A 26,414-nucleotide genomic window follows, 5' to 3' on the forward strand; every position below is an offset into this window, starting at 1 on the left:
CGACAGGGTCAGAGGCACTTATAGATAAAACGCAGAGCTGAGACTTCTCCTGTGGGCGGTGTTGTGATTTCAGAGAGAGCCGCAGGTGCACCACCCTGGCTTTCGCTGCTGACAAAATATCAGCAAGTTTTTTTTTTTGCCAGCAGCTCTTCCTTTCCGCATGTAGTGAGCCCACCTCTGACAGCAGCTCTGCTCGGAGCAACATTTAAAGCCCTGGCTGCCTCGCCTGTCAGTCTTGGTGAGGGCCGCTCGTTGCTTTTATACCAAGCGCTGGAGAGCCGACTTCCCTGAGATTTATTGGATTAAGGACTATTAGCACCTGCCCGCCCTCGTGAAATCATGGTCTTGGTTATTGTAAATACTAACAGAGTTCAGGTGCCCGCAATTATCTGCAGGGCACAGCTGGAGATCAAGTTTGTGCATGTAAGCTTGGGAGGCTCATCTTTGTTTTATTGTTTAACCTTTTTTTGGATCCTCCAGTGAAAGCTTATTCCAGGATCACTGACGTCCCTCGGAGGGTTGAGATGTTCTATCCCTGGGCCGCCACGGAGCTCAGCTAGGGGGAGAGGGGTCTCCAGGGGTCCTGGCCCTGCGTGTCTTCTTTCCTCCCAAAGCTACATCCCTGAAGCTGTACCCACACACCTGGAAGATGTGGAATCCCACAGCCCAGCGCACCTCTCGATGGCCCTGGGCTCCCAGGAGGCTCTGAGAGAACTCGCCCTCTTGGCAGCATTAAGGGCAGGCTCTGCAGTACAGCACAGCCTGGGTTCTGTCCCGGGTCTCACGTGAACACAGGCCGGGAGGAGCGGCCACGGCCATTTCCCACAGGGTGGGGCAAGTCTGGAGGCTCGGGTGCACCTGCTCCCGCGGCCCCCGAGGTGGGACACCCTGTGTGATGGCGGAGAGGCTGTTCCAGGAGACGGGCCATCCCTCGTGTACTGGGCAAAACCAGACACTGTGCTGCCGTGCTCTCTCCTGGAGACAAGGCAGCCACGTAGCTTCCTTTATGGAAAAAAAGTACAAACCAAGCGGGTTTCAGTTTTTTCAAGGAAATACAACAAAGCAAGAACCTCAGTTTTGCCTGATGATCTGAAAGACAAAGCTGAGTCATCGAAAGAGGCTGTGTCCCAAAGATCTCATGTAAGAAGGTCCCTTTTTTGAGTTTAAAGAAGACGCTGCCCCCGAAAGGACTCGAGTCCGGTTACTAATGAGAAATGCGAGGATCTGGGCTGCATCCCAGTGACATCCATAAACAACAAGGTATCAGGAGAGGACAGTGCAGCCGCCTGCCTGGCCAGCACCGGGAGAACTCCCTGGAAGAGGAAAGCACCTTCTGTTTGTTTTTCCTGAAAACATGAAAGGCCCGAGTCCTTATCCCTGCAGCCGCCCTCAGAAGCACATGTGTCACTTTGCATTTTGCAGGCTTTTATCTTGATTTATTATTCACAGTTGGATGGCTTCACTGACTCAATGGACCTGAGTTTGAGCAAGCTCCAGGAGATGGTGAAGGACAGGGAGGCCTGGTGTGCTGCAGTCCATGGGGTCACAAAGAGTCAAGACAAGACTGAATGACTGAACAACAATTATTCATGCGACTAAAAAGCCCAAGAACAGCGTTCACATTTCCGTTCAGCCTGCCTACGAGAAATAACAGTTGATGTGAATATCCTAATCAGAGAGTTAATTGGTGCTTCTCTTCTTGAATCCTATCCGCCAGCACCAAGGAGCAGAATAGTTAGTTCACGGGTCAGCCAAAAGCACCCACTGCACTGAAATGGTGATTAGAAATTAATCTACAAAGTGAACGCTGAGAAATACACCCAGGATTGACAGGGGAGCAGAGAACTTTAGAAACAGGGCTGTCTGTATCAGGTGGCCTTTCTTGAGAAATTACTATTATTATTTTACCTACGAAAACAGAAAAGAACTTTCATCTGGACGGTGATAAGACACACAGTCAGATTCGCCTCAAAGTCCTTTATCTCACAGGGTCCTCAGTTTGTTTAGACAGTGCGATGATGGTTTTATTATCCAAGTTAGTGCAGTGTTCTAGTATTTTTTATTTATTTTGAAATAATTACTTGAAACAGAAGAGCTGCACAGATTGCTGAATGCCCTTTCCCTGGACCCCCTAAGTGTTAGCCTCCCACCACTGCCCCGTGTCTTCCTTCCTCTGCATCTCTGTGATGGCAGCGAGCTGAGGACACACATACATGTATTTTCTGGGTCCCCTGAGAGAAAGCCACAGGCTCACACCGACATTATTCCATGTGCATTTCCTAGAACTAAGGGCTTCTCAGACTTCACTGGTGGCACAGACGATAAGACTCTGCCTGTGATGGAGAAGACCCAGCTTCAGTTCCTGGGTCGGGAAGATCCCCTGGAGGAGGGCATGGCAACTCACTCCAGTGTTCTTGCCTAGAGAATCCCATGGACAGAGGAGCCTGATGGGCCACAGTCCGTGGGGGTTGCAAAGAGTCGGACACGACTGAGTGACCACTTTCACTTTCAAGGGCATCTCACGGTGCTGTAGTCTTTTGCTCTAAGAAGGTGCTTACAGGGAGCAGCAGCTGCCCTCCAGGCAGGAGGAGGAGGAGGACTGGGGAGGCTGGATCAGGAGCCTTGGGCCGCGTCTCATCAGCCCTCCCCAGTGGCAGGTGGTTCCTTCTCAGAGCCCTTCCGTGGAACCAGCTGCAATGATGCTAATTAAAGTCAAGATGCTTAAGGCTCTGGGAGGGTCGCCGACAGTGCGGGGCCACTAACCAGCCTTGGGGGACTGGAATGTGCCATAGGTGACGTGCTGGTGTTGATTTAAGCCTGGAACGTGGCCAGGACGGCATCTTCTTGGTTAATTGGAGGCGAGAAGCCTTCCTATTCCTTGGTAATCATGCTCCCAAATGCGATTCTGCTCAAGAGAGAAACGTGAAGAAATGAGACTTTTAAAGTAATTATCGATATGAACGAGCAGCTGTCCTGCAAGGCCCAGGGAGCTGTAGGGCAGGGTGGGGAGGTGGAGGCAATGGGGAAAGTGCAGACCCGTGGCCACTGGCTGTGGTCTGGAGGAAGGTCCCCCACGATGCTACTCAGGACAACAGCCCTCCTTGGAGAAGCAGCCTCGAACGCCATAAAGCTATTAGTGTAAAGAAAGACCAGGAGGCATGTGTGTTTTTATGCCAGAGAATACAGAGCGCAATTAGTTGCAACCTCTGCCCTCAGATACGCAGGCCCTCACCCTGCAGGAACCTGCCCCTTCAGTGTGTCTGTTTACGGGCAAAGTGTTAGTCGCTTCAGTTCAGTTCAGTCGCTCAATCGTGTCCAACTCTTTGCGACCCCATGAATTGCAGCACGCCAGGCCTTCCTGTCCATCACCAACTCCCGGAGTTCACTCAGATTCACGTCCATCGAGTCGCTTAGTTGTGTCCAGCTCTTTGCAACCTCATGAACCGTAGCCCGCCAGGCTCCTCTTTAGGCAAGAATACTGGAGTGGGTTGCCATTTCCTTCTCCAGGGGATCTTCTTGACCCAGGGACTGAACCCACATTTCCTGCATTGCAGGCAGAATCTTTACCGTCTGAGCCACCAGGGAAGCCCCACTTATGGGCAAAGTCACCCATAAATCAGCTACCTCCTGACCTGGAGTAGCCTTCCCTAAGAGGCTCTGCGGGCAGGTGAGAGGAGTTATGTTTAATTTTGTCAGAGACTCAGGGTCTGTCTCCAGGGAACACTGGCAGGAGGTGAAAGAGGCCCCAGCCCATTTTTTTGAATTATCATTAAAATACAAACTCTGTGTGTGGAAAGAGGCAGTCAAGCCGCAGGGAAGGATGTAAGACCACCCTCTGCACAGACCATGCCTGCTGCTCACTCACTTCTGTAAGCTTCCAGAAGGCTGCGTGCGTGTGTGAACCTTCACACGGAGGTCCACCTCAGAGGTGCCCCACGTGGCTCATGTGACCCTGTGGCTCCTCTGCACGGGCACTGACTCTCTTCCAAACCCTCCTCTGTCCGTTCTCCTCCTCCAGACTTTCTGCACCAAAATGCACTGGCTTCAGTGGGCGTCCAGGCCTTCGGTGAGCACCTCTCGGAACCTTGAGTGATGCGATGAACAAACTAACCGCACTGCCTAGTCCTGGCGTGTGCTCCCGCTTGCCTGGGCCACGCACGGAGCCCCCGCCCTCCGCATGTTGGTCTGAGGAAGCACAGATGCCCCGGCGTCCCAACCCCTCGCCAGACAGCTCTCTGGTACAGACGGGACCTCCCGGGAGGCGCCGGCTCATTCCTTCCACCGGCTTCTTAACTAAATGGAGAGTCAGGGAGCTGAGCCCCACTGCGGGCGATGTGCCTCCCGCCTGCCCCGAGACAAAGCTGCCATGTCTGGTCTTTGGCAAACGGTCCCTGCCCGCAGGGAGTGTCCTCCCCTCGCTGTGCTGTCCACCTCTCCTCCAGCTTCGTTCCACACCCTTCCCGCTGTGCTGAGTTTGGTTTAGTGTTCTGCTCTGTAACTTAGCGTTGTGGAGCTACTCACACTCACCCTAATCCCCATGCTGGTGCCCTTGGGTCTAATCTCTCTGTCACCAGGACACTCAGGTGTGAAGGGTAGGCTGGAGACCAGCGTGTGTGCTGTGCGGTGCCGCTGGCCCCTCGCAGGCCGGGGTCCCAGCTGAGTGTCCGAGGAGCAGACGCCGTCTCTTCCCCGCGGCCCTGTGCACAAATGCAGAGGCTGTGAGCTCTGTGGGGCTCCAGGAGGGGAGCGCGTATCCCAAGCCTCCTGCGACCCCCTCCTGACAGCCTGACCTCCCCAATTCATTTCACTCCTCGATGATTTTACCAAATGGCCAGGAGCGTGCAGAGAACGAGGCAGGCAGTTCAGTCCAGAGCAGGGAATGGGGTGGGAGACACCCCAACGTCCAGTGAACTAGGCAGGCAGTGCTCCATCCAGAGTCGGGCAGGAGGCGGATTACTAATAGTTCATTCATCCCTCACGAGTTAGCTGCATGCCTGGTCCCTGCCGGATGCCCGCGTCTGTGGGGCCCATCTTGGGTCTATGTCGGACCTCATCGCCGGCTCAGGGTTCCCCAGCTGCTCCTTTGACCTCATGGCAGCCGCAGGAGGCAAGTGTTTGCTCCCCATCTTCTCAGGGGAGCATGTGCACTGCCTGAAGCCACCGCCCGGCACTTCAGCCCTGAACCCCCACCTTCCTGGGGTGTCAGACGCACTGCTGCAGCCACAGAGGCAGTCTGGGCTTGGGACTGCCCAGGGAGCCGTCCAGCACACACGCCAGGCTGGGGCCACCTCCTGACCGCTGCACCCGCACCGTCTCTCTGTCCTGACCGGTCGTGGGGGCCCCAGAGTGTCTGGAGGTTGGTTGCTGTTGGTCGGTTTTCCTGATGAATCAAGTGTGGCCCCTGATTGAGTCTCGGAAAATTCCCGTCCTTTCTTCCTTGAAGAGCCTGGACTCTGAATGGTCTGGTGGGGGCCCCGAATGTGGGAGTGGGCATCTGCTGGCCTTCACTCCGAAGGCGCTCTGCACTCCCCGGGAATGTGGAGCGTGGGGTGGCCCCACATCTCCCCTGTGCCCTGTGAGAGGTGGGGGAGCTCCGCAGACTCAGGACTGCTTTGTGCCACCCTGAGGTCCCCGCTGGGGGAGGAGAAGATGGTCACTCATGTCACCAGGGCACCCCCAGCACTCTGCCTCAGAGTCGCCCTGAGATCCGGGACCCCAGCCTGCCGCCCCTCTGGGGACTGGAGTGTGCGCAGGACACCCCTGCCTCTTAGTTGGGGGTCAGGCTCCCAAGCAGTGCTGCCTACGCTGCTGTGTTTCCCAGACCCCCTCCCCCAGGAGGGCAGCTCTGCGCGCAGCCCCGGCGCATGAAGTGCCTGCTGGGCCCGGGAGGGGAGCGGTGGGCGTCTGGGACAGGCAGACACTCTGCCTCCACGGACCCCGGCACGCACGCCCTCCCGCCGGAACCACAAACAGTGAGCTCCGTGGCCGCCTGTGTGCTGGCTGGCAGAAGTGCCCCCATCCCCTGAGCCCGGGAAGAAGAGGCCAGCCTTGCCTCCATGCTGATTCCGTCCTGGCTGAAGATGAATTTAGGGTCGAGGTTTTCAGAACCTCCTAGCTGGAAGACAAGCATAACACAACTTACAAACACGGCTGCAAAGACCCGAACGTGCGACAGGCCCCCAGCCTCTCAGGTCAGGGGCGACTGTGCGCATTCCCCGACTTCCCGGCCTGCCAGCTGGCGGACTGACCCGGGGCCCGGAGCGTGTGGCGTCTGTCCCCGCGGCTCCGAAGGGCGGGGCGGAGTGTGGCGGAACCCAGGAGACCGGGCTCTCTGGCGCGGCCGGGCTGGCCCCCCCGGCACGCCGGCCCCCCCCCGGCTTCCGGTTCCGGTTCCGGGCTGCTGGCCGGTTCAGCCGCGAGTGACCTCGTGAGCGATCGCTGTGCCCGGCGCCGGCTCGCCAGCCGCTCGGCCGCAAACCCTCCAGGGCCCGTCCCGCCGGACCGGCCTGAGGCCCCGGCCCGCCCCGCGGAGAGCGGCCCCCGGGGTCAGTGGCGGAACCCCCACCGACCTCTCCTTTCTCTTCTCCCCACAGTGCGGCAAAGGAGCAGAGAACTTCGACAAGTTCTTCACGCGAGGGCAGCCTGTCTTGACGCCGCCCGACCAGCTGGTCATCGCTAACATCGACCAGTCTGATTTCGAAGGCTTCTCGTACGTCAACCCCCAGTTCGTGCACCCCATCCTGCAGAGCGCGGTATGAGACTCCTCGCGGAAGCCTCGCCCGCGCCCCCGCCGTGGGAAGCGACCCCCACCCTAGAGTTTGACGGCCTCGGCCCTCCCTGTTCCAGGTGGAGGCCTGCAAACTGTAGGGTGGTGGTCCCCGCGCTCGGCTGCGTCATCTCAGCGGAAGATGACGTCACGTCAGCACCCGCTTTACCTGGAGGTGACACCTGGCGGGGGATTGACCCTTCCTGGAAAGCAAACAGACTCTGCCCGCCCCCCCTTTTTTTGGTACTGTTTGATGTGTTTCCCAAACCCTCTATTGATTTTCACCATCGAGATTTCCCGATCAGAGATGTTCAAATGAACCAAAGGGTCTAGGGGGCCGGAAACATCTCCACCCACCACATCTTTGGAATAAAAGAATGGAGGTCCCAGAGCGCGAGCGAGGCAGGACTCGGGGGTTGGGAGGGCTTCAGAAAACCCGCCGCTTGTGTCCTCTGCCTCCATGGACACTGTCCCCAGAACCCGAGAGGCTGGGAGAAGTCTAGTCCAGTTTGCAAGCTCACTGCTCCCAGGCGCTGACGGTTGTAACCCGCTCATGGTTCCCGTACTGCGGTCACTGGTTTAGAGAGAGGAAGAGAGCCCTAGATGGGTGTTGGGGGCGTCTGTCACCTTGTACCTGACTTGGCTGATAACTGTTTTGATACTTGCATGTCTTTTTAAGAGGCCAAATCTTCTAAGGAATCCGCTAAATGAGCACAAGAAATCAGATCAAGGACAGACCAGTGTGTGTGAGTGTGTGTGTGTGTGTGAGTGTGAGTGATTCATAATCTCCGAGAGATGACTCTGGATCCAGGGTGCCATCAGCCATCAGCCATCCTCACAGTGTTGTTAGCCAACCCCGTCCACACACTGCTGCTTCACTGCCTGCTGCCTGGGAAGTGGAAGCCTGCGCCCTCCCCTTTTGTACTTATTTATTGAACGGGCTGCGGTGTCTATGAGAGTACGATGTACAGTCAGCTCACCCAGTGTGGCTCCAGTGGCAGCCCCAGGACCCCGCACCCCCATCCCCGTCTTCTGAGGTGAACAGTGTGGGTGCCCCAGGGTGTCGTGTCGAATGACACGCCTGGCGCTGCAGTCAGGGAACCCGGATGCATGTCAGCTCAAAGAGGCTTTATTGCTGGAAGGATTTTAGTATGTTTCGCAAACGCTTCATGCAATGAACTTTGCATGTTTATAATAAACCTTAATAACAAGTGAATCTATATTATTGATATAATCGTATCAAGTATAAAGAGAGTATTACAATAATTTTATAAGACACAACTGTGCTATATTTGTGAAGGCCCTTGTTTCTAACTTGCTTTTATGATTAAGTTTTAGCTTCCTTCCCCTTGCAAAGCTTCCTCTTCCACACCCGAGCTCTGTGTGTACCCTGCCTTGGCACTAGAGCGGCTTTATTAATTTTTTATTGCAGTAGATCTAATTCTGAAAGTGAATGGCTACTTTACATGATCAATAAGGTATATATATGTATAAATGTTTAATTCTACCTGCAAACAGAAGTTTTCTCTGGAAGATAATGTTGAGGTGAGACCCCGCCCCCCGCCCTTGCCCTCCAAGCACCATCTGTGCCCTGGTCCTGCATCACTCTCCCTCCTGGGGCCGTGGGGACCATCTGGCTTCAGGGGACCCAGGCCTTGGGTGCCGCGGTGGTGTCCTCGCGGTCCCAGGCCAGACTTGGTTCGTCTGTTCTGTCCCCTCCTGCAGCCTTGCTGCTGCTAGTGATTCGGGAAGCCCTTCCCGACGTGGGTGCGTGGACGCCCCAGGAGCGTGCCGGCCCTGGCACGACCCACCGTCCACTCCACACCTGCAGACGGCGAGGCCAGGCCCGAGCGGTCCGAAGACAGCGAGGCCAGGCCCGAGCGCTCTGCAGACGCTCTCGGGAGGCCGGCGCTCTCTCCGGGTCTTAGGGGGAGCACAGCTGTGAGACAGCATCACGGCGAGGGCCTGGGGGAGCCGGCCGCCAGCAGCAGGAAGCGGGTGCTGAAGGCCGTGGCCGTCAGCGCTGGGGGTGCTCCGTTCCCCGTCGGCCCCCAGTGCCCCCAGTGACGTGTCGTTTCAGTTTTACGTTCTGCTCTTTCCTGACTCTCGGCTGACACACCACCCCTGAGGGGCCTTAAGAGACGAGAGGCCTTGCCATCCCGGGAACTTGTGATTGGAGGAGGCGCCGGGTAGGGAAGAGGTTAGACCAGGTTAGACCAGCAAAGAGGAGCTTCTTCAGCCACCGTTGCTGGACCATGGGCCCCCATGGGGGGTCTGTGCGGGCCTGGCCCATCCTCCCCCACACCTCATTTGGTCTGATGGAAAGGGACCCAGGTATAGAGAGAACCCAAGAAACAGCCGGTCACCCTGCCCTGGAGTGGAGCAACCCCAGGACAGCTCCCCAGGCAGGCGCCCGGCGAGGGGAGGGCAGTCCAGGACGGCAGCTTGGACCGCGTGCTCCCCAGCAGGCGCTGAGCCGGGGAAGCCGCTCTGTCCTCCCGCGGCCGACACGCTTCCAGGTTGTTCCTCTTTCTCCGCCTTTCTCCAGAACCTTGCCCCGCATCGCAGCTGGCTTCCATCCTTTCTGAACGTGCGGAAACCCCTGTGTGGGGCCAGCCCTGTGGGAGCGGCTGCGAGCTTGAAAACAGACTTGGGGGAAACCAGGGGAGATCAGGGTCAGCAAGGGTCACCGTGGTGGGGCGAGTCGATGCGTGGCTGTGCCCCGAATTTAGATCAAAGCTGATGCTTTTTAAGAAACTGATCCCACGATAGTCCTGTTGAAAGCACACACCATGTAGGTGATGGTCAGCAGAGTGGGTTGAACCGAGGTTCCGTGGATTCACCCCCTTCACGGGGGTCTGGTAAAATAAAGCCCAGAGGGGAGCTGCCAAAGGGTTGGAGTGAGGAGGAGGCCTCGAGGGGTCAGGCCCCCGCGCAACCCGGGAAGGACCGGAAATCCGGACCCCGTGGCTCCAGAGGCCGTTCAGAAGGTCGCGTCCCCTTCCTGCCAGAGGCAGCGCTGGGGCGGGCGGTCCTGCGAGGCTGCGGGCCGCGGGGAGGGGTTGCCCCTCCTCTCGGCGTCTTGTTTAGACCCACAGGGGCCTGGCTTGAGGAAGCACCTGGAGTGCGCCGCCCGCAGGGTTCCCGGGAGGCCCGCGCGGGCCAGCGGCCGGGAGGTCGCGGGGAGCCCGGGTCCCGGCGTCTGCTCTTCCCGCCCGCGTGACTGAGCTCACCGTCCCGCAGGGTCACTGTCCGCTGTGTCCTCGGAGGGAGGTGTGTTAGGCTTTCGTATCAGGAATTTGGGAGAAAATCAGAGGGTGAAGAGGTCTTTGGAAACCCGGGCTGAGAAGGTCGGATGGAAGACCGCGAGGACCCAGGTTGATGCGAGGCGCGCACGGCGGATGAGCACGGTCTGCGGCGGGGCGCGGGGACGCAGGGGACGGGCCCCGGGGACGCAGGGGACGGGCCCCGGGGACGCAGGGGCCGGGCCCCGGGGACGCAGGGGACGGGCCCGGGGACGGGCGCGGGGACGCAGGGGACGGGCCCGAGGGCCCCCGCTGCGCTCTGGGCCGGGAGAGGTCGTGGGAGGGGGCCGAGGGGTCCAGGCAAGGGCGGGCTTGGGCGCAGAAGGACCGACGGACGCCCCCGCAGCCGGAGGAAGCCGGGAAGGGGGAGGGCCCCCGGCGGGGCGTAGCTGCTCCCGGAGGCTTGAGGGCAAGTTTGCTGCCCCTGGCCAGAGAGCGTCCGGAAGGCCACGGCCGGCCCCTGAGCCCCCGCCCCGGGAAGGGGCTCCCAGCTCTGGGTGGGGCCCGAGTGTCCTGCTGGGTGGCGGCCTGCAGCCCGGGGCGGGGCGGGCAGAAAGGGCAAAATCGCCGGACTCCGCAGGCGGCCCCACGCCCAGGGCACCCAGCGAAGTCTGAGTGTGTCGCTGGGGGTGTTTTCTCAGAGCTGCAGGAAGGCAGAGGGGGGCCGTCCGGTTCCAAAGCCCGGGAAACGAAGCGCCGTGGCAGGCACCCTCTCACTGCCGTCCGGTGCACCGTCTCCTGCTTCTCGAAGCCCCCAGGGGCAGCCGCGTCTGTTGCCCCGCCAGGCGCCGGAAACATCCTCATGGCCCTGGCACTGGGCAGGGAACCGGGCATGACTCTCGGGATCCGGGCAGCAGGCTGGCGGTCGCCACGCTGCAGTCTAACAGGGAGTGTTGGGAGATGTCTTAAAAGACATCTTTTCCTTGAGTTACTTGGGTTATACTTTATGAAATATAGTGACTGTCAGCGTTCCTGCCGTTTCCCGTTTGGGCGGAGGCAGCCATAGAGAAAGGCGCGGCCACAATTGTTAACCCTGCAGTGTCGGGAGCCCTCAGGAGGGTTAAAAGCTGAGATTAGGACCCCAGTGCCTCTGATCTGTGTGATCAGCTGATAGTTAATAATTGTGTGTGTCCAACTCAGTCATCAAGCAGCCTTATGATAACCCGCACTATGGCCCACAGGCTCCAAAGACTTTTTGAAACCTTATGGAAAAATCTAATTTGTTCATTCCAAACAGAACATCTGAATATACTGGGCTATTTGTACTTTTTTATAGAGAACTTTAATAAATCAATTCTTCCTTTAAAATGAGTTTTTAAAATAAAACTCATTTTATTTTAGAATGAGTTCATAAGATTTCATAAGATTCCAGTGATTCCAATGATTTCATAAGATTCCAATCACTAGGAGCCTGTAGGAGGACTCAGCTGGGGTGGGCCGCCCGGAGCACCCGGACCTGTGCTCTGCTGCAGGGCTGCCCCCGCTAGTGGGGTGCGGTGGCCCCTCACAGTGCCTGGAGGAATGACGTCCTTGATGCTCTTAATAGACAGTGGGGACCACTGTCTAAAGTCTGGAGACTCTGGGCCACGAGAGAGAAGCTTCCCTGTTCTCTGTACAGATGCAGCTCCAGGATTGTGGGGATCCCTGGGGCCCCTTTTCTTGCTCCTCAAGGCTCTGCAGCCACCTTTTGGCCTAGGAGAGGGGTGTCTCCTCCACTCTGTCTCCCGTCCCTAGGGTCCCCAGGTCTCAGTTATTTGGGAAAAGTTCAATGAAGCGGTATAAGAGCTGTGCAGTTCTCGGGGTCTCCCTGAGAAGGCGGCTCAGACCTGCTCCAACGTCCAGAGAAAGCGGCAAACGTGCCCATCAGTGTCTCCTCCCGTGTGAGCAGATAGGACCCACTTGTCAGAACACAGTATCAAGTCTACTTTCTAAGAACCTGTTTTTCTAAAATAAGACAAAAGGTGGCGTCGCATTTTTTGATTAAACACCTGTGTCCTTGTCGCCTCAGCGTAACTCCAGGCGTTTTACCCCTGTGACTGTCGGTAGCCTTTTGTTGATACTCTCCCTGGAAAAAATGTGATTCTTGCGGGGGCTATTCACATCATCCATGAAGGCTGTGATTCTTCTGAGTCTAAAAATTCACCTCCTCTCTCCTCTATTAGACTCTTTCAGAGTATCTTTTATAGACGATCAGAGACGCTTGAAATCATTGCTTTTGCTCTGTTGGTGGGGGGGAGGGTTGAAGGATACATCAGGTTTAAATTGTTAATTGAAAACCGTCCTGTGTCAACCAGACCCCAAGTCTGTGTGGAGGAGGCAGGGTTGGCGGCTGTGGTTTCCCTTTGGTGTGAGCACCTACCTACTGGTGCCGCGCGGAGGCCGTTCAGCTGTCCGGTCGCGTTTGGTTCACCATGGCCGAGATGGGTGTGCCAGCTGCTGCGCTGCTCTAACACTGTCCCCTCTGACCTCTGTTTGCATGCTGTGCTCTGTTAGATGCATCACCTGTAGTTTGGAAGCCCGTGTGTTCGAATAAAGACAACGACCATCCCTTGGTGTCCTCGGACTCATGTGCATTCCTGGCAGCGGCGCAGGCGCTCTTCCTTGTGGTCACGGGGCGACACCATGGTCAGACTATGGGACAACCCCACAGCAAGACCACAGGGCGACCCCAGGGCCAGACCGCGGGGCGACCCCACAGCGAGACCACAGGGCGGCCCCAAGGCCAGACCGCCGGGCAACGCCAGGGTCAGACCGCAGGGTGACCCCACAGCGAGACCACAGGGCGGCCCCAAGGCCAGACTGCAGGGCGATGCCACAGCGAGACCACAGGGCGATGCCACAGCGAGACCACAGGGCGACCCCAAGGCCAGACTGCGGGGCGACCCCACAGCGAGACCACAGGGCGACCCCAAGGCCAGACTGCAGGGCGATGCCACAGCGAAACCACAGGGCGACCCCAAGGCCAGACTGCGGGGCGACCCCACAGCGAGACCACAGGGTGACCCCAAGGCCAGACTGCAGGGCGATGCCACAGCGAGACCACAGGGCGATGCCACAGCGAGACCACAGGGCGACCCCAAGGCCAGACTGCGGGGCGACCCCACAGCGAGACCACAGGGCGACCCCAAGGCCAGACTGCAGGGCGACCCCACAGCGAGACCACAGGGAGACCCCAAGGCCAGACTGCAGGGCGATGCCACAGCAAGACCACAGGGCGACCCCAAGGCCAGACTGCGGGGCGACCCCACAGCGAGACCACAGGGCGACCCCAAGGCCAGACTGCAGGGCGATGCCACAGCAAGACCACAGGGCGACCCCAAGGCCAGAGCATAGGGCGACCCCAAGGCCAGACTGCGGGGCAACCCCACAGCGAGACCACGGGGCGACCCCACAACGAGACCACAGGGCGACCCCACAGCGAGACCACAGGGCGACCCCAAGGCCAGACCGCAGGGCAACCCCACAGCGAGACCACGGGGCGACCCCAAGGCCAGACCGCGGGGCGACACCACAGCGAGACTGCAGGGCGACCCCACAGCGAGACCACAGGGCGACCCCAAGGCCAGACTGCAGGGCGATGCCACAGCGAGACCACAGGGCGATGCCACAGCGAGACCACAGGGCGACCCCAAGGCCAGACTGCGGGGCGACCCCACAGCGAGACCACAGGGCGACCCCACAGCGAGACCACAGGGCGACCCCACAGCGAGACCACAGGGCGACCCCAAGGCCAGACTGCAGGGCGATGCCACAGCGAGACCACAGGGCGATGCCACAGCGAAACCACAGGGCGACCCCAAGGCCAGACTGCGGGGCGACCCCACAGCGAGACCACAGGGCGACCCCAAGGCCAGACTGCAGGGCGATGCCACAGCAAGACCACAGGGCGACCCCAAGGCCAGAGCATAGGGCGACCCCAAGGCCAGACTGCGGGGCAACCCCACAGCGAGACCACAGGGCGACCCCAAGGCCACACTGCAGGGCGATGCCACAGCGAGACCACAGGGCGATGCCACAGCGAGACCACAGGGCGACCCCAAGGCCAGACTGCGGGGCGACCCCACAGCGAGACCACAGGGCGACCCCAAGGCCAGACTGCAGGGCGATGCCACAGCAAGACCACAGGGCGATGCCACAGCGAGACCACAGGGCGACCCCAAGGCCAGACTGCGGGGCGACCCCACAGCGAGACCACAGGGCGACCCCAAGGCCAGACTGCAGGGCGATGCCACAGCAAGACCACAGGGCGACCCCAAGGCCAGAGCATAGGGCGACCCCAAGGCCAGACTGCGGGGCAACCCCACAGCGAGACCACAGGGCGACCCCAAGGCCACACTGCAGGGCGATGCCACAGCGAGACCACAGGGCGATGCCACAGCGAGACCACAGGGCGACCCCAAGGCCAGACTGCGGGGCGACCCCACAGCGAGACCACAGGGCGACCCCAAGGCCAGACTGCAGGGCGATGCCACAGCAAGACCACAGGGCGACCCCAAGGCCAGAGCATAGGGCGACCCCAAGGCCAGACTGCGGGGCAACCCCACAGCGAGACCACAGGGCGACCCCAAGGCCAGACTGCGGGGCGACCCCACAGCGAGACCACAGGGCGACCCCAAGGCCAGACTGCAGGGCGATGCCACAGCAAGACCACAGGGCGATGCCACAGTGAGACCACAGGGCGACCCCAAGGCCAGACCGCGGGGCGACCCCACAGCGAGACCACAGGGCGACCCCAAGGCCAGACTGCAGGGCGATGCCACAGCGAGACCACAGGGCGATGCCACAGCGAGACCACAGGGCGACCCCAAGGCCAGACCGCGGCGACCCCACAGTGAGACCACGGGGTGACCCCAAGGCCAGAGCATAGGGTGACCCCAAGGCCAGACCGCAGGGTGACCCCACAGCAAAACCGCAGGGCGACCCCAAGGCCAGAGCATGTGAGCAGGTCGTCTGGCCCCGCGGAGGCCACGCGGAGGCCGGAGCACCAGGAGGGCTGTGCTCGGTTCACCATCATTAACCTCGAGACGGAGGCTCCGCTGCCCTGGGAGCCGTCCCGCTGCCCCCCACACCCGGTGCCCACAGCCTATAACCTCCCTGACACAGGTCAGCCTCTGGCGGGCCGGCACTCGCCCCCTGGTCAGCTCTGCAGGTCGTCCGGCTTGAGGGGCGCCTGTGGTCCCTGCTCCCCGCTCCTGCCCCTCCTGGTCGTGGGCAGGTTTCCACGCCGCCTGCGGCCTGCGTCCAGCTCATCGGCGGGTCCTGCTGGGCCTGCCGCGACTCCCCACGGTGGTGACTTTGTCCCCAGCGGGCCTGGGGCAATGTCTTGAGACAGTTCTGGTCGTCGTGTCTGGAGACAAGTGCATGGGCGTCCGGTAGGCAGGGGCCAAGGACGAGAGACACCGTCAACATCCTGCAACCCGCAGGCGCCCACAGCGAGGGCGGACCCAGCCCAGACAGCAGCGCTGCCAGTGCTGAGATCCTTGCTCTGGGAAAGCCCTCAGGCTGGCCGCCGGGACCCATGTCCACGGGTCTCCCTGCCTGGGGCCCCGAGGCCGCCCTCGCCACGCCCACGGCCCTCTGCCAGAAGCCGGCGTGACCTTGTCTGAGCAGGTCCCTTCCCTGTGTAAAGCCCTCCAGCGGCTCCCCATGACCCTTAAACAAACCAAACATCCCCACTGCCCACCAGCCTCACCCAGCCGGGCTTGTGACATCAGGTTCCACAGGTAGGAGGTGGGCCCAGACGGTGCCCACTCGATCATTCACTCGTGTGTGTGGTGTGTGTGTGTGTGTGTGTGAGCACGTGTGTGCCCTCTCCCATCAGAATGCAAGCTCTCCCAGAAAACCGAGCGTGTCCACCGTTCCCTGCTGGACCCCAGCCCCTAGAAGCGTGCCTGGCACGCGGCAGCGGCTCCTGTCTGTGGAGAAATGAGTGAGGGAGCGGGGCCCAAGGCTGCCCGCCGCCCGGCCGGCTGTGGCCCGAAGCGTCGCCGCCACGGCCACGCTCCCGGGGAGTCTGCGGGCTGATGGCGGCCACACGGTGTGCACACAGGCACGAGTCCAGCGTGGGCTCCGAGCCCTTCACCCGCCTCTGCTGCGGGCACCCCGGCCGTCCGGCTCGCCGTCAGCCCAGCGCCGGGGGCACCAAGTAACGGCCGGCGCCCGGGCGCTGGCTCTGCCGGCCTGCCGTGCGCTCGGGGGTGGACTCGCGCCGCCGCTGAGCCGCGAAGCCGACCAGCCCCGCGCGGGAGGGCGTGCGCACGCCGCTGAGACCCCGCTCCTCCGGGCGCTTTCATAAGAAGCCGATTCGATCCCTGACATTCAGGAGGAGCCATTCTGGGCAGGAGCGGGGAGCGTCCGAGACGGTTCTAGAGCACAGAAGAGTCAGTGCGGGCTCAACGGGCTCGGGGGAGGTGGCGAAAGATAAGGAAGGGTGCGGCGCAGGTGATGGACCCACACGCGAGCGCGCGCGCACGCACAGTACCGGAAGCGCGCCCGGCGCCAGTCTGGTTTCTCCAAGTGCATTCTTAAAGCCCACGGTGACTCCCTGCGTGGGGCCTATCTGCTGTGCCCATTTTACAGAAGAGGAAAGTAAAGTCCAAGAGGTAACCAACAATCCCCAGGGGAGCAACACCAGACAAGCTGAGCCAACTGGAAGAGCACAGATGTGAGCCATGCTAGGGGGACTTCTTGGAGGAAGGGGTGGGAGGCTGTGGTCTGATGGAGAAAAGGCTGGATGGGAGGGGTCGAAGCCACACGGAAACCATTAAACAGGGAGGAGGGAAAGAACTGACTCTGACCCAACTCTTGCTCTGGAGGGGTTGCCCTGTGACCGCCCCCTTCAGTCCTCAGGACGCCTCCCAGAATAGAGCTGGGGTTCCCGTCTCAGGGACCAGAAGCTGAGGCCCAGCTTAATTAACTGCTTCCAGTCATACACTTCCTGTCACTTCCAGTGACGTGTCTCTGACCTTCCTGACCCTGCAAGCTCAGGAGGCCAAAGAGACAGCCCGGCTGGGGTTATGGGCCCTTCCTGGGGGCCTCTCCCCTCCCGGCTTCCCGCCAAAGCCCACCCTGTCACCAAGGGGAAGCTTCCTTTTCTCAGCTGACCGATGCCTCTGAGACCAGAGGCCCTTCTGTGACTATTTCTGGAAGGCTCTCTCCCACCCTCACCTGACTCTCGTTTCCTTTTCGAGCTGTCTGGGTGTGGGTGGAGAGAGAAACAGCCCTGTCTCTCAGAACGCTCCGCAGCAGCCCCGCTCGCCGCGGCTCTCACGGCCCGGCAGGCCGTTCGGGGCGCGCCCCCTGCCTCCCGCCGCGGGCTCAGCTGCCCCCGCCCAGCCTCCACGTGCTGTCGCTCAGCCGCGTCCTGCTCTCTGCGGCCCCACGGACTGGAGCCCACCGGGCTCCTCTGTCCGTGGAGTTTCCCAGCAAGAATACCAGAGTGGGTTGTCGCTTCCTCCTCCAGGGGATCTTCCCGACCCAGGGATCAAACCTGTGTCTCCTGCACGGGCAGGCGGACTCTACCACTGAGCCATCTGGGGAGCCCGGCTCGGGTCTCCGCTGAGCTGCTCAAATGTCCGACAGACTGGCAGTGTTGACCCAGAAGCAGGTGACTCAAGACAGAACGAGGAAGAAGCGGTGCCTGGACCATTTATCCTGGGCGACACACAGCGTCACTTCCAGCCTTTGCTATTTCTTAGCAGCGAGTAACTAAGCCCATACTCAAGGGGAGAGGACCTAAGGGCCACTGGGAGTCTGTGGGCACATTTTATAAACGGCGCAGCCCAGGTGGGCGAGCCTTCCAGGGCCCTGAGCACCGTCAGCGGAAGAAGCGAGCGGCCACTCGAGCTGCACCTTCGACGGCAGCTTGCTCGGGTCCCAGGGCGTTCCAGGGAGGCAGCTTCGCCTCGGGACTCTTTCTTTTCTGTTTTTACCGTAAAATACATGCTTGCTGTTGAAAATCTGGGAAATACAGGAAAATCAAGGAAGAATAATAGAATTCGCGCACCGTCACAGGACCTGGAGGCAATCGCTGGTCTCACTGCAGTTTCTCTCCTCTGAGTGTGTCTGACACTGTGAGAGGCGTGGCGAGTGTGCGCCTCTGTGTCCTGCTTCTCCGTGCAACATTAGTGCACACATTTTCCCTCGGGTCACTGAGAATTCATTCTCTTTTTTGGACTGCGCCACGGGGCTGGTGGGATCTTAGTTCCGGACCAGGCATCCTACCTGGGTTCACAGCGAGGGTGTGGAGTCCTAACCGCCGGACGGCCAAGCAGTTCCAAGGACTCTTTGTATTGAGCACGTTAAATGGCTACCACCTTAGTTCTCTTACTGACTCCCCTATTACTGGACTTTAGGTTACTTCTAGTTTTTTAATTGTTTTTAACAACTCAGTGATGAACATCTTTGTTCCTAAAATTTTGAAGGCACTTTGGATCATTTCCTCAGTTGGGTTCCCAGAAATAGAAACACTGAACATTTTTGAGACTCTTGGTATTTTTTCCTTCTGGTTTGGCTTCTTGAAGCTCTGCGTTTCTTGGTAACATTTTCTGGCTCTTCGATCAACTGGTAACTTGCATTTCTTTCCAACCAACGTCAGCTCTGTTGTTAGTCTGCTGTCAAGTTCGGTCCTTTATTCACCCAACGAATGTCTCCGTGAGGACTGTGTCGGGCGCCAGGTCAGGGCTCTCTGTGAATAGCAGAGCTCATAGTCAAGAGACGTCCCGGCCTTTGCCTTGGTCCACAGGATATGAAGCAGCTTACATGTGAAACACATCAAGTAAATAACAAAAACAAGAAGGTCAGGACCAAAGGCAAGAGAAACAGAATGATGTTTCCCACCAGAGTTAACACAGTTGCTGTAGCTGATCCTCACAATGGCCTCGCATTTCCAGCAGCCAAAACAATTGGGATCGATGGTCCGTTACAGGGCTCTCCCAACCTGGAAAAGAGGAAGCTTATGTGCTCCTCCAGGAATGAGAGCCTTTCCTAGCACTGAATCCTGAAAGAAATCCTTGGGAGTGGTTTCATTATACAGAAGAGAGATTGAGCAATGGAAGAAGTGATGTCCTCCGTGTGTTTGAGGTTTTATGAAACGATAAATGCAGGAGCAAATGTCACATAGCCTTTCTTTAGTGACCCTTCAGGGGCCTAACATTGAAATGCAACTTCATGAAGCAGACAGATAACTAAATAAAAGATAAATAAACTCAAGTCTCCAGGTGAGTAGCCAATTGTGTGGTCCAAGTCAGTTCACGAATTTAGAATTCCTGGAGGAAAAAAAATAACAACAAGACTTCAAGTTCTCTGTATTACCCTGGCAAAAATTAAGCCTTCTTTAAAGATTAAAACCCGATTTTGGCAAGCGCTGGGAAAGCCAGCCCTCCCCTGTGCCGTGGGTGGGAGTATAAATTGGTGCAATCCTTCTAGAGGGGAATTTGGCACAAGTAACAAGAGTTAAAAATGCGCTCACACACAGCAGTTCTGCAGTGGGGGGCTTTTTTCCTAAGGAAATAATGAAAAATGTACACCAAGCCTTATGCACCAGGAGTTTGCCCTGCTCGGCTTCTTGGCCTGCAGTCAACATAGATGGGCCCACCCAGGCCTGGAAATCTCTGGATCTGCGGCGCTTTGGGAAGGCAGATGTCTTCTGTCACTCATGTCAGCATCTCAGCTCTCTCTTTCTTTCTAAAATCTTTTATTTTGAAATCATCTAAGACTCAAAAGAATTTGCAAAAATAATACAGAGTTCCCACCTACCCACCACCCCGATTTCCCCACGGCGACGGCTTACATAACCACAGCACACGATCCAAGCGAGGACATCAGCCGAGGAAAGGAGCTGCTGGCCAACGGCGGGCTGGTCCCGCTCCCAGCAGGTCTTCCGTGCTGTGCGTTTCTATGAATTCGGTCGTGGGCACAGATGCCCGGGACCACCACTGTATTCACGACCAGGGCAGCTCCGTCTGGAAATGCGGCGCCCCCGCTCCAGCCCCCGGCAGTGGCTGAGCCTCCCCACCGGGACGCTGTCCTTCCCAGAGTCACATAACCAGAAGCACACAGCGTGCGGCCCTCTGAACGCATTTCTGCCTCGCCTGCTTTGCCTGTTTTCTCAACATCTCAGCCGACCCCGCCTCCTCCTGGCTCCTTCCAGCGGGCCAGGCCGGGAGGCCCCTGGCCTGGGACCCCCTGGGTCAGCCCCATCGTTGGTCAAGCCCATGGGCAGGCTGCTGGGGGTCAGGCTCCAGGCAGTCCAGTCCCCTGTGCCCGAGGAGAGAAGCCGCCTGTCGGCGGGGGCAGCGCAGGGTGGTCCCCGGGGGGCGGGGCAGCTGCTGCAACTGCTGTGGCTAAGAGAAGCTTGTCGGGAAAACCCCCAACGGCCGTGGCCTACCTGGTCACCGTGCTGTGCCCCACTCTGCTGGCAGAATGCAATCTGGGGCTGACTTGGGGAGGCGTGGGTCCTCTAGAGCCCTGGGGGATGGGTCCTCATGGTGTGAACCAAGCTCAGGAACCCCAGCGGCCTCGTGGCCCGGACACTGTGGGTTCTGGGCGAGGACACGTGCTGAGAGCCGCCTCCGATGACCCTCCGAGCCCTGCGGATGCCCTGAAGGGCTGTTGGGAGAGACCAGCTTGGCATCAGAGAGGTCCTGGGGGCGTTTCAGTCTGAACGAGCGTCTTGCTGCAGATTCTTTCCGGAATTCCTTATCCGGGGCCCCCCAGCAAGACACACTGCTGCAGCAAGAGCGATTTATAGCGGAACCGCGCGAATCACAGTGAGCTGACTCTGGAGGAGGGGTTAAAGGCCAGAGAGGAGATGCTGGGGGATTTTATTCGGCTGAAAACACAGAGAAATCATTTGGAAGGTGGGGCGATCTTTTGGTCCCCAAAGCCCTGAGTGATTTTGTGTCTCCCTGACGCTTCCACCCCTCCCCAGGACCCTGACCCTGACCCTGACCCTGACCCCTCCCTAGGATGCTGACCCCTGACCCTGACCCCTCCCCAGGACCTTCACCCCAACCCCTCGCCAGGCTTGGCCAGGACTCTGCCAGGACTCAGAAGGAGCAGAACCCAGTCCCCTGCGCAGGGCTTTTCCTCCACAGAGAGCGACGTGGTTCCTGACGGCAGAGACCGCGTAACTGACCGGTATGGCGGTGAGACAGGCCTCTTCCTTCTCCCGGGCTGTGGACGGAAATCAGGACCGCCCTCCGCAGCCGGCCGCTTCCCAAGAGCTGCCTCCTGCCCCACACCCCTCAGGACCTGCACGTGGATCTGCTCTCTTTATTTCAAGGTTTCTCCGCCTGACATTTCTCAACCCGACAGGCGTCTCACTGTGACATTTGGGAATTCGCTAGTCTTTGCTGAGGGGACCGTCCTGGCCATCCCGGTGTCCAGCGGCGGCCCTCGCCTCTGTCCTCTGGACACTGGAGCCCTTCACCCCCGTTGGCAGCCAAAGGTGTCTCCAGACATCGGCCAGCGGCCTGGGGGTGGTGAAAAGAGCAGCCTCGAGTGGCGCTGGGCGCAGGGGCAGGTGGGCACCTCAGAGAGGAGGGAGAGCGGGGCGCCCCCTCCGCGGTGTGTCTCAGGACGCTCCGCTGCGAGCCCTGGAGCCACCCTGTCCCCGCCTCTGCAGGGCCTCCGGGGGGGACGCCTCCCATGAGGGGACCCCCCAAGCAGGACCCCCCTCTGCAGAGCCATCTGGGTGTGTCCTGGTCTTGGCTGGCCTGCTGCCCGGCACCAGGTGCCCCAGCGTGGGCCCCCACCCCTCCCCGCCCCTCCAGCTTGCCGGAACGTGCCCGGCAGGCTGGCAGATGACCAGTCAGGGAGCGCTGCCCTCCCCAGAGAGACTTACCAGTGGGCACGTGACAAACGTGAAAAGCTGCTAGTCTCACCAGAGCCTGTGCTGCTGGATGCTTCGAAGAAACCGTGTCCTTCATTCTCTCCGCAAACCCTCAACTTGGGTGTTGCGGGCTTTATGTGCCTGTTTCAGATGATGAGAGTGAAAGTCACTCCGTCGTCTCTGACTGTTGGTGACCCCGTGGGTTACACAGTCCATGGAATTCTCCAGGCCAGAATACTGGAGTGGGTAGCCTATCCCTTCTCCAGGGGATCTTCCCAACTCGGGAACTGAACCAGGGGATCTTCCCAACCCAGGAATTGAACCAGGGTTTCCCACATTGCAGGCGGATTCTTTACCAGCTGAGCCACCAGGAAACGTGAAACCAGAACTTAAGGGATCAAGAAATTTACCCAAGTCACCTCGTGGCTGGCAGATGACATGGACTCTCAGGCCCCTCCCACCCCGGCGCGCACGTGCTGGGATCAGTGAGCCCCAGGTGGGTGGAGGAACCGCTTGTGGAGTGGCGTGCCCCAGAGCTGGGCGCCCCCCTGCTTCGAGCAGCCTTGGCCTTCCACCCTAGTGGGCCATCCCTCATTATCTTTGTCTTGAAAAGGGGCAGGAAACAGCCTGAGCTAAGCTTTCTCCCATGAATGGACATCAGACCTGCTGGGAAATGTCACATTTTCTGGTAGATGGTAAGAACCGAGGAAAGGCGGTCTTTCCTCCCCCCAGTGTGAGCAGCGTCTGCAGTCTTCCCTAGTGACGGCCAAGTCATCTGTCACTCGGAAGCAAGGTCTCAGGAGCTGGAGGCTTCCAGGCAACCTGAAGCAGGCTCATGTCTTGAGAATTTGTCCTGCTCAGAGGGAGCCCTAGAACCAAGCCCTGGCGACTCCCACAGAACGTTTGCTCGCTCTGGAAGGCCGGCCAGAGCCGCTGGACAAGCTCCACAGCTCACAGGCCCCTGGGCCCAGCGCTGCCTGCTCCCAGCTCCCCCCTCCTTCTCTACCCACGTCCTAGACGCCTTGTTCTGCAAATCAGCGTCACGGTTCTCACCCGTGAGGAGGGCTATGGCAAACTCACCATCATCATTTTAAAAAGGAAAATAACAGTTATTAGGAAGAGTGTGGAGAAATTGGAAACTTTATCCATTACTGATGGGAATACAGTTTGCCTCTGTAGAAAATTCTGTCGGTTCCTCAAACAGTTAAACATAGAATTATCCTGTGATCTAGCAATTCTGCTCTGAGGTATGTACCAACCGAATTGAAAACAGGTGTCCAAATACACGTACACATGTGTTCACAATCACACCATTCTCAACAGCCAAGAGGTGATACCCATCAGCCAGTAAGAAGATAAACAAATCGGGATACAATAGAACGTTAGAAGCAAAAGGGCTGAGTGCCGACGCAGCTGCCACCTGGACGGGGCTCCAGAACGTACGCTGAGTGTAAGAAGCCAGACACGAGGGCTGTGTACTGTGAGGCTCCGTTTGTACGAAGCATCCAGACGGGCGGCTCCACAGACACAGAGGGCACTTGGTGCTGGCCGGGGTTAGGGGCAGGGAGGAGGTGTGAGGACTGACCGCTGGGAGGCCCAGGGCTCCCTCGCACGTTAGTGTCCCGCCTACAGCAGCTGAGCAGGACCCCGAGCCAGTGCCCGGTGAGAGGGTGGTCCACGCAGCCAGCGTCTGTGGATTTGGTGAGAAACACGCGTCCCTTCCTCGGGGTCTGCGCCCAGGTTTCTCTCTGGACCTGTTCCCTTCACCCTCCCTGCATCCTGAGCCCAGGAGTCACCAGGCAGAAGGTCTCCTGGACCAGCAGGGAGCAGGGGAGCCTCAGGTCGGGCTGCAATCACCACCTTTGCCACGCCGTTCTGCCCCCAGCACGCTTCCCGAGCCCACAGGGAGCTGTGCCCACGCGGGCCCTCCTCCCGGGCACCTGCAGACCCTTCCTGCCGAGGTCCCTGCCCCTGCCTACCCCGCTCCGCAGCTCTCAGCCCAACCAGGCCCGCCTTTCAACGCTGTTTTGTCGAGCACTCGGCTACTTTCTCGGCTTTTGTGATGGAGAAGAGTCTTCATTTGGCAGATGGGGTCCCCTGCCCTTGGAACTGGTTCATGAGCCAGAATCTAGATGCCAAGGGGACAGATACAGGAGCAGAGGCTGGACAGCTGGGCTTGGGGGCGGGGAGGGCCGCTTGGAGAGCAGCCGGTGGGGGATACGAGCGGCTGCTCGGTCACCCAGCAAGGACAGGCGCGGCTGTGTGGCCGCTCCCGGCCAGGCCCCGCTCCGGGGGGAGCCAGAGCAGTCCTGGGTGAGCATGGGCTCAGGGCTTTGTAGGCCCTGTGGGAGGCCTGCCAGGCCCTCAGTGGGCTTCAGGAGGGCAGGGCTGGGAAACAGCTTGGACGGAACTGTGGGGGCGATCGGCAAGGAGGGGCATGCAGTCCGGGTGCCTGAGGCGGGGGGGGGGGCCCAGGACCCCTCGAGCGGCCGCGTCTACCCGAGGAAGCGACGCCCTCGAGCCGGAACGTGCCAGCCTCTTCGAGCGCCCTCATGTCCTTACTTCTGGGGCAAAGGCTTCTTGAGGCCTCTGCTTCCTCATGTGGAACGGAAGGGACTCACCTCCTCGCCTGGAGGGTTGCTCGAGAGCCAAGGGCAGCGACACACAAAGGCGAGTGCCGCGGGGACAGGCGCCGGGCTGCGGCTCCACCTGAGCTCAGGCCCCCGGCCCCCGCCTACTGCCACCCACCCCCGCCCCAGCCCTCCCAGGCCCTCCTCCCTCCCTCTGACCCAGGCACACACACGGATGCACGCACAGACACACACACTGAAAAACCCCCGGGCCCTGAGGTCATGCTCATCTCAAACCTGACCTGCATCTGCTGGGAGACTCCGGTCCCATCCACCCGACATCCTGACACCTTCCTCTGTCTGTTCCCCTCACCCCTCATCCCCCCTGGCAACCACGTGGACTGGGAGCTCGGGGTCCCAGCCCGTCTCCTTCCTGCACAGGCTGTGTAGCCCACGTGCTCCTAAGGGCGTGATCAGCAGGCACGAGAAAGCACGAGAAAGGACGGGCGGGCGGGCGGGGGAGACTAATCGGGTTCGACCACAGTGTGCTGCCAATGCAGCGACCCTCCCAGCCCAGCGGCTTCACAGGAAAGCTTTTCTCTCCTCCCCAGGCCGTGCGCCCATCAGAGGTCAGCAGGAAGCTCTGCTCTGAGACATCAGTTGGAGCGTCAGAGCGACAGCAGCGCTCCCCAGTCCCAAAGGCCGAGAACTTGGATGGCGCACTCACGGCCGCTACACTCCCCATCTGGGAGAGACACACGTCACCTCTGTTCAGATGTCGTCCCCGAATTGGTCCCCTGAACAGGCCTGGCTTGAGGGGTGCCGAGCACACGGTGTGCAGTCTCTGCTACCGGGGGCGCCTTCGTGTGGGCTTTCCCACCCCCACCGCCCAGGGCAGCCGGCCCCACCTCCGCCTCCCGGGCCCGGGCGCCTCTTCCTCCTCCAGGACGTGATGGGCGGTTTTCCTTGTCGGGAACAAGGCATGTGTGGCTGAGGGCACTGCCATGCACGTCTGTCTCTAATTAAGACCTGACGCATGAAGCCATCAGATGGGCCCAGGATTCAGAAAAGGCTGAGGCTTTATGAAACGCATATGAACCCCGGGAACGCATGAATTATTGAAAGGCAAGAAAGGAGCCCTGGGAAGAGGGACTGCTCCATTATTCATCAGGCCTGGAGTCCCAGGTCCCCAGGCACACTGCGGGGCTTCACACCTGCAGAATTTCCCCATCATGTCGACAGCGAGCTTGTCAGCAGGCTGCTGTGGCAGCTTGGAGCGGGGCTCCCGCCCACGGCATCCAGCGCCTGCCTCATTAGCTCAGCCAGTTCCCGGCCGACTGCCAGCGAGGCCGTGGAGCAGAGAGCCACCCACCTTCCCTGCCTGGGGCGTCTGCGCACAGCTCCTCGAGGAGCCAGAAGACTTGCCGCCCTGGCCTGGGGGGTCCTCCGTTTTGTGCCCTCCGCTCTCCACCCCTGCCTGCACTTCCCCACCGCCCAGACCTCTGCCTTTCCCTGAACATAACTGGTGTTCTCGTACCCTCGCCCAGCCGGCCCCTCCCCATGAAACTGCCTGCCCAGCCCTTTTGTCCACCCGGTGACCTCTTCAAGACCAGATCAGAGAAAGGGAGCTAGCTTCTGTCATGAGCTGGGTGTTAGATGTTTGTCAAACATCCCCCAGTGAAGTGTTGCAGTATTCCAGTGCGGGGGGTTGTCACCAGCACCAGCTATGTAGTTTGTGGGCTCAAGGGCAAAATTAACATGGGGTTCCTTGTTCAAAATGATTAAACAATTTAAGATGGCCGAAACAGACAAAAACAGATCTTTAAACCAACTGAGCCACGAGCATGTTCTGGATGAGTGCACACGCCCACGAGATCGGCCCTGGTACAGGGGAGGAAAGGGAGGCTCAGGGACGCCGAGTAGCTTGTCCAAGGCACACA

At 59.5% G+C, this 26,414-nt stretch overlaps 1 protein-coding gene across 3 annotated transcripts in view; it reads left to right on the forward strand.

The window, feature by feature from the left end:
* The window catches only part of PRKCA (protein kinase C alpha), a 288,858-nt gene extending 276,240 nt beyond the window's left edge, over positions 1 to 12,618 (forward strand). For 2 of the 3 annotated variants that reach the window (XM_060395901.1, XM_060395903.1), the window contains 2 exons: positions 4,019 to 4,066; positions 6,594 to 12,618. In XM_060395901.1, the coding sequence (XP_060251884.1) occupies positions 4,019 to 4,066; positions 6,594 to 6,758 (213 nt within the window). In that variant the 3' untranslated portion in view covers positions 6,759 to 12,618. The remainder of the gene's footprint in view (positions 1 to 4,018; positions 4,067 to 6,593) is intronic. The other variant, XM_060395902.1, reaches the window with a different exon arrangement.
* The last annotated feature ends 13,796 nt before the right edge of the window (positions 12,619 to 26,414 follow it).

This window comes from Ovis aries, chromosome 11, assembly GCF_016772045.2.
Source record: "Ovis aries strain OAR_USU_Benz2616 breed Rambouillet chromosome 11, ARS-UI_Ramb_v3.0, whole genome shotgun sequence".
Classification (NCBI taxonomy): Eukaryota; Metazoa; Chordata; class Mammalia; order Artiodactyla; family Bovidae; genus Ovis; species Ovis aries.